General features: G+C 39.4%; 1 protein-coding gene across 1 annotated transcript; it reads left to right on the plus strand.

Annotated features, from left to right (window-relative positions):
- Positions 1–2299: 2299 nt before the first annotated feature.
- Positions 2300–8559, plus strand: LOC308689846 (stonustoxin subunit alpha-like; the record flags this gene model as incomplete). Its single annotated transcript, XM_081363885.1, has 4 exons — positions 2300–2390; positions 2927–4645; positions 6509–6541; positions 7555–8559. 4 exons carry the CDS (start codon positions 2300–2302, stop codon positions 8073–8075), a joined length of 2364 nt encoding a protein of 787 aa, XP_081220011.1. The 3' UTR covers positions 8076–8559.
- Between the last annotated feature and the right edge of the window lie 4078 nt (positions 8560–12637).

Below are 12637 nucleotides of genomic sequence, written 5' to 3' on the forward strand. Positions count from 1 at the left end.
TCAAAAATTCCCATAACAAGAACATTTATTTATTTATGATACATTATTCATTCACAAAGAAAATTGGTGTCTAAACTTATGCATAGCACTGTATCTCATCAACTGCAATAAAATATAATATATTGATATTTTTTCTCATTCAACAGTACATTTCTACTCTATACTTGCATATATAGATATACAGTCTATATTCTATTTCTCATATTGTATTGTATAGTTCTTTTGAACTGTGTTGGCATTCATTGTGGACAGTAAAGTAATAATTGCTCAGGAAAATCTGCTTTCCTCACTGGGTGTATGACAATAAATGCTTTAAATCTCAAATAATATTCATCAAACCTCTGACATTGAAATTAACAGCAGTTTTCAATAATAACTAAAATAACAGTACGCATACTTGGATGAATGACAGTATATCTAGTATTTTAATGCAGGACCATGAAGTGACTAAAACACATTAATATCTAGTAGGATTTAGGGAGGAACTAGCCGATAAATCACTAGGATTAATCTTAGCCTGGTTGTTAGCCTGCTCCGGAGCAGGCTAGCTGCAAAGTGTAAATCTCCATAGTAACTTAATGTAGATTAATTTAGCCTCCCTTCATGCAACCGAGTCAGGGCTAAATTCAGCCAGGATAACTGGAAAATCCCAGCTTAATCCCTTATCTTGCTTTTGTGCAATACCCCCCAGGTGAAACACCTTATTTAAAGTAAGACAAAGATCAGAAGAGGTGAAGCTGGGCTCTTTATTTGTTCAGGGGTGAGCTGATTCAGTGCATAATGCAAACTGCTAAAACAAGGTAGTAACGGTTTTGCTTAGTATTTTCTAAGTGTAATGTTATGATCCTTGTTTGTTTGCAGCATCTTGCTTCTTCATGAGCGGTGCTGATGACTAATAGATCATTGGAAAGCACAAGCTACTAAAACAAGGTATTAGCCGAATCGATAGTTATTAAAGTGTTTCTGTTTTAGAAATGTACTAATGTGTGCATTTTTATTGTAGGACTGGCACCGATTGTTATCGGTTTAATTTAGAGCTTTATTTCTTACTTTTTATTTAATATGAGGTTTTAATGAGTGCCTGAACTCATGTGAAACAGTGTTTTAAGTGTGACAAACAAATGTTGAGTGAGTCCCTCTTTGGGGACATTTGTGAGGAAGTAATGACTTAGCAATTCTTCATTCTCATGAACACCATGCTAAGTTGTTTGTTTAAATGTGTTTTTTATATATTATATATATTTTATATATATATATATATATATATATATATATATATATATAGTAACCTGAGCCCACTTAATGAGCTCACTGGTAAATCATGTATATAGAGTAAACCAGGACTTTAGGTATAAACGCTTTTACAGAGCAGTTTTATTTCACAAGCCCCTTATAGACATAAACGCAATCAAAAAGAACAAAATAAACCAACCCAGGCAGTACACAGAGGTACAAGTGGAGTGAAGACTTAATACTTCAAACAACCCATTACGTCACCACAGCATCTACCTATATGTGACACCACCACACCAAACCACTGCATCCAATAAAAGTAAACACCACACGTGCGCCCACTGTCCCTCGAGTGCAACCGCCTGGGAAAACCTAAAACAACAAATAAAACACATTTAAACAAACAACTTAGCAATTCTTCATTCTCATGAACACCATGCTATGTCATTACTTCCTCACAAATGTCACCAAAGAGGGACTCACTCAACATTTGTTTGTCACACTTAAAACACTGTTTCACATGAGTTCAGGCACTCATTAAAACCTCATATTAAATAAAAAGTAAGAAATAAAGCTCTAAATTAAACCGATAACAATCGGTGCCAGTCCTACAATAAAAATGCACACATTAGTACATTTCTAAAACAGAAACACTTTAATAACTATCGATTCGGCTAATACCTTGTTTTAGTAGCTTGTGCTTTCCAATGATCTATTAGTCATCAGCACCGCTCATGAAGAAGCAAGATGCTGCAAACAAACAAGGATCATAACATTACACTTAGAAAATACTAAGCAAAACCGTTACTACCTTGTTTTAGCAGTTTGCATTATGCACTGAATCAGCTCACCCCTGAACAAATAAAGAGCCCAGCTTCACCTCTTCTGATCTTTGTCTTACTTTAAATAAGGTGTTTCACCTGGTCTAATTTGTGTGACAATTAATTAAGTCTAGCACCCTTACCAGTCATGCCTCACACAACTCTTCCCCAGGTCCTAGCGTCCCCCTCTCTGCCACATTCAAATGTATAAATATTCCCATTGTTCATTGTTATTTCCAGCAGCCATGGGATCACAGACCATTGAAGTGTCAGCTCTAGGAAGACCTCTGTATCCTGGTATGCTGTATGACTGCCGCAGGGATACCTTCATTCCAGGTGCTGTACAGTACCTACTAAAATGCTCTTTACTCTCCTTTTCAACCAAATGTGAATCAACAATGTGGTAATTTAGAGATTTAAGATAAAGGACACAACTATTAAATTAGTAGTCTTATAGAAACAAAATCAGCATGTTAACATTGCTCCGCACACATTAATATTCAACAGTATTATTGATCTGCCTGCATTGACACTATTATATGAGAACTGAACTGAGCTGGACGATGGCGTCATGTTTTTTTCCAGAGCGGCTATATATATATATATATATATATATATATATATATATATATATATATATATATATATATATATAATTAATTAAATGAAAATCTTTTTTTTAACAAAAAAGAACCATCACTGAACTTACTTAAGCTGGACGATGGTGCTATTTTGTTCTGGAAACAAACTTTTTGCATTATTTTTCTGTTCTCTCTGTAAAGCTGATTTGAAACAATCTGTATTGTAAAAAGTGCTATATAAATAAAGGTGACCTGACTTGACTTAACTGTTAAAGCCATTTCTCATTTCAGGTGTCACTCTGTGGGATAAGAAGTCACTGAATGAAGATATGGACAGTCATCCAAAGCCCATGACAGATTTGAAGTTCAGTAGCTCCGACTCTCTCTCTAGTAAGTCCAGTCTCCTGGATGTGAGCGCTTCCCTGAAGGCCAGCTTCTTGGGAGGGCTGGTGGAGGTGGGAGGATCTGCCAAGTTCCTGCATGACACCAAATCCTCAAACCAACAGTCCAGAGTTACAATGAATTACAGTGAAACCACAAGATTCGACCAGCTCACTATGAGCCATCTGGGTCAGATCACCTACCCTCAGGTCTTTGACCAGAAAACTGCAACTCATGTGGTCACGGCTGTACTGTACGGAGCTCAGGCCGTCATGGTGTTTGATCTGACATTTTCAGAAGACGAAGAAAAGCAGGAGATTAAGGGAGATCTGAATGTCATGGTCAAAAAGATTCCTCAATTTTCTATTGAGGGGAAAGGAGCTTTAGAAATGAAAGATGAAAATAAGAAAATGGCTAAGAGCATCGCCTGCACATTTTATGGTGACGTCCGCCTTGATCAGAACCCCACCACTTACATGGAGGCCCTAGAGGTGTACAAGAAGCTCCCCACTATACTGAAGGACAATCCAGAGAATGCAGTTCCAATAAAAGTCTGGCTCTATCCTCTTTCTCTACTGGATACAAAAGCTGCTCAGTTGGAGAGAGAAATCACCACACATCTAGTTTCCGACACTGAAGCTATAATAGAGGAGCTGCGAGAAGTAGAGAGGACATGCAACGACTTCTCCAGGAAAACTCTGGTAAATGTTTTCAAAGACGTCAAAGAGAGGCTCCGTTTATTTCAAGGCTCTCTTAACATTTACAAAATGGTATTCCTAAAAGCACTGGCCAAGGTCTTGCCTGCTATACGAGGAGGAGCGATGGAGCAAAAATCATTGGAAGACATCCTGAAGATCCACTACAGCTCCCCCTTTAATGCTGACATGCTTAACCAGTGGTTAGATCATGCAACGGCTGAACTTAACATCTTGAGTTCTCACACCGAGATACTGGAGGGAATCAAAACTGAAGACTCAAACCGTCTCAACGCCATCCTCCTTGATCCTAATATTGATGTTGTGGTGTGCTTGACCTTCACATCTCTGAAGTATGAAGACCCGTATCTTTCAACCCTGAAGAAGTTTCTGGAATCTGATGAGTTTAAAGAGCTTGATGTGGGAATGAAACACAATTTTAGCACGTTAGTATCAGAACAGTGGCTCAATCCTGGTGTCATGTCAAAGATGAGAAAGAACTTATCTCTATTCAGAAGTTTTTCAGAGGCTAATAAAGATGAAAAGAGATATCGGTTCATTATTTCTGCCATCTCCGATCCCTCCAGTCCAGGCTCCTCTATCTATCTGTATGAAACAGGGAATCTGACAGACACACAGTTCCAGCCCGTGTCGAAGCCTCCCCCTCCAGAAGTGGAGAAGGACCTGGAGGACAGTGTGTCCCTGAAACTGCAGAAGTCCCCAACTGGAGAAACTGTGCAGTTCAGAGTGGAGTACCAGCAGGTGAAAGCAGATTCTGGCTCTGAGGAACAGTGGATCATCATAAACACCGCTGATGAAGACTTTACTCTGACTGGATTGGAGTTTGGAAAGCAGTACTTGATCCGCTACAGGATAGTGGGTAAAGTGGGAGTGAGTGAAGCCAGTGACACTATCGGCCCCATACAGTCTCTAGGTGAGTGTCATATGCACTTCTCTTTGCATGCAAATTGTAGCCTCTTTTTCCTATTTGTAGTGGAGATGAGTGGTACTCGGTGGGGTCTTCTGCTGTTGTAGCCCATCCGCCTCAAGGTTGTGCGTGTTGTGGCTTCACAAATGCTTTGCTGCATACCTCGGTTGTAACGAGTGGTTATTTCAGTCAAAGTTGCTCTTGTATCAGCTTGAATCAGTCGGCCCATTCTCCTCTGACCTCTAGCATCAACAAGGCATTTTCACCCACAGGACTGCCGCATACTGGATGTTTTTCCCTTTTCACACCTTTCTTTGTAAACCCTAGAAATGATTGTGCGTGAAAATCCCAGTAACTGAGCAGATTGTGAAATACTCAGACCGGCCCGTCTGGCACCAACAACCATGCCACGCTCAAAATTGCTTAAATCACCTTTCTTTCCCATTCTGACATTCAGTTTAGAGTTCAGGAGATTGTCTTGACCAGGACCACACCCCTAAATGCATTGAAGCAACTGCCATGTGATTGGCTGATTAGATAATTTCATTAATGAGAAATTTAACCGGTGTTCCTAATAATCCTTTAGATGAGTGTATATATGTATATATATATATGTGTGTGTGTGTGTGTGTATATATACAGTGGGGAAAACAAGTATTTGATACACTGCCGAATGGCATTAATGTTTTGACTCTATTGCATTCAATTGTCTTATCAATTACATTTTCAGTTGCATTTATTAATTGCAGTTTACACATTTACTTAATGACAGAAATAATAACATTTCGCTCTGTTGGTGACTTCTGCTGTAAACTCATTTCAGAGGATTATTATATGATGTTAAACAAGACTACACTTTAAAACCGTAAAATGAATAACATTTCTTTAATCGTTTAACCATTTTGTAATATTTAGTTTGTTTGCCGTGAGACACAAAAGGCGTTTTCTCCTATAGAACAATAGTTGACAATAAAACCATGAAATACACCTGAACGAAAGCCCGACAACGCCCCCTGGAGGTACCTTTATTTTCATTTAAATACATGAAATACTAGCAACAAATTCACAAACACACCGATGTCTATGGAAGCGGCATTTAAAACTTCTAATTTGACACCGTGTTTTATTCACGTCAGAAATACATCGTATAGGTAACAAAATACTTTTATTCTTCTCCCAGTTCACCGGACACTTACTTTCCCACAAAGGTCAACACTGACCAGATTATATCTTTTGTCTTATTTTGTCGCTGTGACAGTGTGTTTGTCTATTTTTGTGGCATTGCTATGGCCTGCCTGTGGCCCAGATCTGGCAAACAGGAGCGGTCCGATCAAGTGCCGTCATTCCACGCTGCATGAGGGCCAGATCTGCATTCCACAAGTGCCAGATGTGGGCCGGATCTGGGCCGAAACAGTGTTGCTATGTGGGTTCCTGTGGATGAAGTGGATGAAGCAAACTATAACCGATTACCCGTTATCATCTAACATGATCATTATACAAGTGTTTAAAAGACTAAACACAATCACTAAGACATATCTGAGAATCGGAATATCAGATTTCACAATAAGGAGACAATTGTTCAAGCTAAAAGCAAGTAAGGTCTACCAAAGTGTAGACAATTTTTGTTATGCAGTTTAAAGTAAAATAAATATATATTTTTAAATGTCTCAAATAATTCTATTCAATATTACTGTAGTGCAATTCAGAGTAAAATGGTATGCAATGTGTGTGTGTGTGTGTGTGTGTGTGTGTGTGTGTGTGTGTGTGTGTGTGTGTGTGTGTGTTTGTGTGGATCCTGACTTGGTGATCCCAAATGGTGAACCCGCTCCTGATGATAATCACACTCTTCATGTCTGTTGATTTCCTCAGATGTTCCCAAGACCAGGAACGACTTCCTACAATGTAAGTCACTAAGAAAACAAGCAGAGAAACTCTCTGAGTGTGTTCATGTTCTTCCTGGAGAAGCTGAAAGAAAACATGATGATTAAGCTGTACTGAGACACTGCTGATATATTGAACACACACACAAATTATTTCTCTCTCACACACACACACACACATTAAATCATAATAATAATACACACACACAAACTCTAATAATAATAATAACGACATTCTTCTTCTAAATAACAATAAGCGTCATTAATAATAAAAATCATAATAATATCACAAATTGTCATGCAATTATTAATGTGAATGAATGGTACTCCACATCACATCATCATCACTATTGTACACCCCAATACATGTGACGTGATACGAAATTAAATGCTAATTGTTTCAAAACACGTGCTGTAAAATAATGCGTTGTGATAGGTCATTTGCTCATCCAAACAGCTTTAAACTGGATTTCCACCTTAGCAAAAAGAAACAAAATTCCTTAATTTGGGAGTTTAAAGAGTGGGAACACTCTTTAAACTCCCAAATAAAACAATTTTGTTTCTTTCCACTTCCCTGGTGATGGTCTCGATCTCCACGTAGGAGAAGTTTCTCTTCTTTGCCGTCTTCTGTTTGTCCATGGCGTAAAATGAGGGCGTGGGGGAAGCGGAGACTTGAATATTTAGGAGCGTGTTATTCTAATGACGATCGTTTTCAGCCGCGGCATTTATCAAGGGCAGGAATTGCGTACACCTGGATTTCAAAGGTACTCACAGCTTCATAAACCAGGCGGTGAGAGGAGTGTAAGCATAAACTTACGCCAACATATACGCCCGTTTCTACGCAATAATGATAAATGAGGGCCAAGGTGATTTCAGTCAGATCCTCATTCAAGACAAAAGCTGTTACAGAATGATATTTCTTTAGTGCTTTATTATCATTGGTTGCTTACAATCCTAAATGAACTAGTCAGATCTGAAATGAAGACTCGAGACAGAAAGTTTCTGTAATTCACTGATGTGTTTTCTCTCCTTCAGATTCTCATCAGTTCACTCTGGATCTGAACACAGTGAATAAACGCCTCGATCTGTCTGAGGAGAACAGAGTGATTACTTGCACTAGGAGAGCCCAGCCGTATCCTGATCATCCAGACAGATTTGATGATGTGCGTCAGGTGCTGTGTAGAGAGAGTGTGTGTGGACGCTCTTACTGGGAGATTGATTGGAGTGGTGATGTGTGTATATCCGTGTCATATAAGAGCATCAGCAGGAAGGGATCGGGTAAAGAGTGTGTGTTTGGATGTAATGATCAGTCCTGGAGTTTGTCCTGCTCTTCCTCCAGTTACTCATTCATACACAATAGCATAGTGACTGAACTCCCTGTAAAGCCCATCAGCTGGAGAATAAGAGTGTGTGTGGATCACAGTGCAGGAACTCTGTCCTTCTACAGTGTCTCTGACACACTGAGCCTCATACACACAGTCCAGACCACATTCACACACACACTCTATCCTGGGTTTGGGGTTTATAATCCTGGATCATCGGTGAAACTGTGTTGATGAATGAGAATAGACTGATGAGAGATTCTACCCATAATGCTTTGAGCTGCATGATAAACCAGAGACAGTGAGATGTTCTAGAGTCTCTTATTGTCTCTTCATTACATTAATAACAGCTGAACTTCTGTCAGTGAAATAAAGAGAAACACACAATGATACACAGAGAAGAGAGAGCAAATATGAGACACAATGAGACTCACTGAAACATAATAATAATAATGCATTTTATTTATGGGCGCCTTTCTCAACACTCAAGGTCACCTTACAAAATCAACAATACTAAAACACTCAATCAATTAAAAAAGCAATCAGAGAAAACAGGCAATAAAATTTACATTTTACATTTATTCATTTAGCAGACGCTTTTATCCAAAGCGACTTACAAATGAGAACAATAGAAGCAGTTAAACTAACAGTAGAACAAAAATATGCGAGTGCTAGGGCCCTTCTCAGTTGAATCCAACGCAGATTTAAAATTTTTTTTAATAAGAATAGAAGAGAAGAGAAGAGAAGAGAAAGTTAGTATTACTTGATCAAGTGCTGTCGAAGAAGAAGCGTCTTCAGACGTTTCTTGAAAGTGGCTCTGGACTCAGCATCTCTGGTTGAGTTAGGCAGATCATTCCACCAGCAGGGAACAGTCATGGTAAAGGTCAGAGAAAGAGATTTTGTGCCTCTTTGAGATGGCACCACAAGACGTTGTTCGCTTGCAGAGCGCAAGTTTCTGGATGGCACATAAGTCCGAATTAATGAGTTTAAGTAAAAGGGAGCAGAACCAGTGGCTGTTCTGTAGGCGAGTGTCAGTGACTTGAATTTGATGCGAGCGGCAACCAGTGCAATTTAGTGAGGAGAGGAGTGACGTGTTCTCCTCGGCTCATTAAAGACCACTCTAGCTGCGGCATTCTGGATCAGTTGCAGAGGTTTGACTGTGCAAGCTGGAAGACCAGCCAGGAGAGCGTTACAATAGTCCAGCCTGGATAAAACTAGCGCTTGGACAAGGAGTTGCGTAGCATGTTCTGATAGGAAGGGCCTGATCCTCCTAATGTTGTACAAGGCAAATCTACATGACCGGGCAGTTCTAGCAATGTGGTCTGTGAAGTTCAATTGATCATCAATTTCCACTCCGAGGCTCCTGGCTGACCTTGATGGAGTTATGGATGACGAGTCTAGCTGAATGGTGAAGTTGTGATGAAGCGTTGGGTTGGCCGGGACCACGAGTAGCTCTGTCTTTGCCAGGTTTAGTTGAAGGTGATTGTCCTTCATCCAGTCAGAAATGTCTGTCAGGCAGGCTGGATCAGATCATTACAGTGAAAGCAAATTTAGAATTTAAGAGAGTAAGCCTGTCTGAAAAGATGAGTTTTTAGGTGAGATTTGAAAGTGGTTATGGACGTGGAGTGTTGAATATAGTGGGGCAGAGAGTTCCAGAGGTGTGGGGCTGAGTGACTGAAAGCTCTAACCCCATGGTAACCAGACGAGCATGTGGGAGGATGAGCTGGATGGAGGAAGAGGACCTGAGAGAACGGGTGGGTGTCTTGATATGGAGGAGCTCAGTGAGATACTTAGGGGCGAGATTCTTGATAGCTTTAAATGTAAGGAGGAGGATCTTGTAAATTATGCGGTATTTGATGGGGAGCCAATGAAGTTGCTGCAGGACAGGTGTTATGTGACTAATGGAGGGGGCTCTAGTAATGATGCGGGCAGCAGAGTTTAGGACTAGTTGTAGTTTATGGATGAATTTGTCAGGTAGACCATAGAGGAGAGAGTTGCAATAGTCTAGGCGGGAGGTGACCAGGGTGTGAACCAGAATTTTAGCACTGTTGGGGGAGAGAGATGGACGTAGGTGAGAGATGTTACGTAAATGGAAATATGCTGACCGAGTGATGTTATTGATGTGGGACTGGAATGACAGAGTGCTATCAAGGATGACACCCAGACTCTTAACCTGGGGGGAGGGTGACACAGATGAATTGTCGATGGAGATGGAGAAGTCATTTATTTTAGAGAGCATGGATTTAGTGCCAATAAGGAGGAGTTCAGTTTTGTCACTGTTGAGCTTGAGAAAGTTTAGCGAGAACCAGGATCTGATCAAGACAGTTGGATAGAGAGGTGGGAGGGAGGGATGTGGTGGGTTTAGTAGATAGGTAGAGCTGGGTGTCATCTGCATAGCAATGAAACTGAATGTTATGTTTACGAAAAATATGGCCAAGAGGGAGAAGGTGGATAATGAACAGAAGGGGTCCAAGGACAGAACCTTGGGGAACACCAGAGGAGAGGGGGGTGTAGTGGGATCTGAATGATTTGAGTTGTACAAACTGAGTACGGCCAGAAAGATATGATTTAAACCAGTGCAGGGGTGTATCAGATAATCCAAGGGAGGCTAGTCAGTCGATGAGGATGGTGTGGGAAATAGTGTCAAAAGCAGCACTCAGGTCCAGGAGGATGAGGATTGTTAGAAATCCAGAGTCCGCAGCCGTGAGGAGGCCATTGGTTATTTTAACAAGAATGAATGGTGCTATGAAGGGGATGGAAACCTTATTGAAACTGTTCATAGAGACTATTGTGGGAAAGATGGTCATGAATCTGAGAGGCAACTGTTTTTTCAAGGATTTTTGAAAGGAAGGGAAGGTTGGAAATTGGGCGGAGATTGTTGAAGTTGCTGGGGTCAGCTCCAGGTTTCTTGAGAATGGGGGTTATTGCAGCTGATTTGAGGGGTGACGGAACATACCAGTGATAAGAGAGGAATGGATAATTGCAGTTATAAGAGGGGTCAGGGACTGAATGCAAGCTTTAACCAGTGTAGTCAGGAGAGGATCAAGTTGGCAGGTTGATGGTTTAGATTTGCGGACAAAGTTGGTTATTTCAGCAGCAGAGGGAAGGGTAAAGTCAGAGAAAGGATGACAAGAAAGTATTTGAAAATCAGAGGATGGTTTGAGGGATGAGATCTGGGGGGATAACTGTTGATGTATATGGTCAATTTTAGTATTAAAAAAATGTCATAATGGAATTACAGGAGTCAGTGGAGTAAAAATGAGGTGGAAGAGAATCAGGTGGGCGCAGTGTTTTATGCACCAGTGAGAAAAGTGCTTGAGCGTTACCAGAGCCTGATCTGATTAAATCTGTATAATAGTTGGACTTTGCAGTGGAAAGAGAATCTTTATAGGAAAGTAAATGGGTATACTTGATGTTTATGTTGAAACATGTCTGGATGATCCGAGCAAAACTAGACTTTCAATTCTAAACTCAGTTTAAGACATTCAGAGATGTTTCATCTGAACTTCTGGATCTGTTCAGAACATGATTCCTCTGCTTTGGGTTATGTCTGATTATTAAAGATGATTCCTCTGCTTTGGGTTATGTCTGATTATTAAAGATGATTCCTCTGCTTTGGGTTATGTCTGATTGTTAAAGATGATTCCTCTGCTTTGGGTTATGTCTGATTATTAAAGATGATTCCTCTGCTTTAGGTTATGTCTGATTATTAAACATGATTCCTCTGCTTTGGGTTATGTCTGATTATTAAACATGATTCCTCTGCTTTGGGTTATGTCTGATTATTAAACATGATTCCTCTGCTTTGGGTTATGTGTGTGTGTTATTAAACATGATTCCTCTGCTTTGGGTTGTGTGTGTGTGTTATTAAACATGATTCCTCTGCTTTGGGTTATGTCTGATTATTAAAGATGATTCCTCTGCTTTGGGTTATGTCTGATTATTAAACATGATTCCTCTGCTTTGGGTTATGCCTGATTATTAAAGATGATTCCTCTGTGTGATTGTTTGTTTTACTTTTCTGATTGTTTGTCTCTTGCTGTGAAAATTCAATAAATAAATTATAAAACAGAGACATTTAAAGATGATGTCAGAAGACAAAGATGTTAAAGTTAGAAGCAACAATGGAAGAAATACAGGAACAGAAAGTTAAAGTCGAGGGAATTAAGACACAAATTGTGTGTGTGTAATTGTGTGTGTGTGTCATGTATGTAGTTATCATTTGATGTAGAGCATTTATCATGTTGTTATTATAGTTGTTGTCAGGGTTGTGTTTAGTTTTGCTGTTTTTGTTCATATTTGAGTTTAACAAATTAACAAATGTCATAATCATTTGTTAACAAACAAGTATTCTTATTTCATTGTATTCCCACTTTAATTATTACATTGTTTAAATAAATACATGTGTATTTCTGAAATACATAACTTAGATAGTTTCCTCTGACATCAGATCACTGTAGATTGTAATATGGACTTGTGTATTTTCTGCTTTGAAATGATGTGTTGTGAAAAACCCCGTACAAATAAATCTGAATGGAATTAAATAAGTTTTATCTAATAAATCTGTTACTTCTTCTACACACAGACTCACTGTCACACTCTCTCACACCACATGAAATACTGTCACTTATATTACTATTTGAGTGACAGAAACTTTAAAAGGAACTGATTTTAATTATAATCACTTTAGCCTGATAACAATGTTAAATTCATTAAAATTAAGACTTCCAGTGAAAAAAATGAAACCTTATAATTTCTGTTTTATTTTACTGTTGTGCAACCTATTTTATTCAGTC

This window comes from Scardinius erythrophthalmus (genome assembly GCF_964197995.2).
Source record: "Scardinius erythrophthalmus genome assembly, chromosome: 4".
In the NCBI taxonomy this organism is placed as follows: Eukaryota; Metazoa; Chordata; class Actinopteri; order Cypriniformes; family Leuciscidae; genus Scardinius; species Scardinius erythrophthalmus.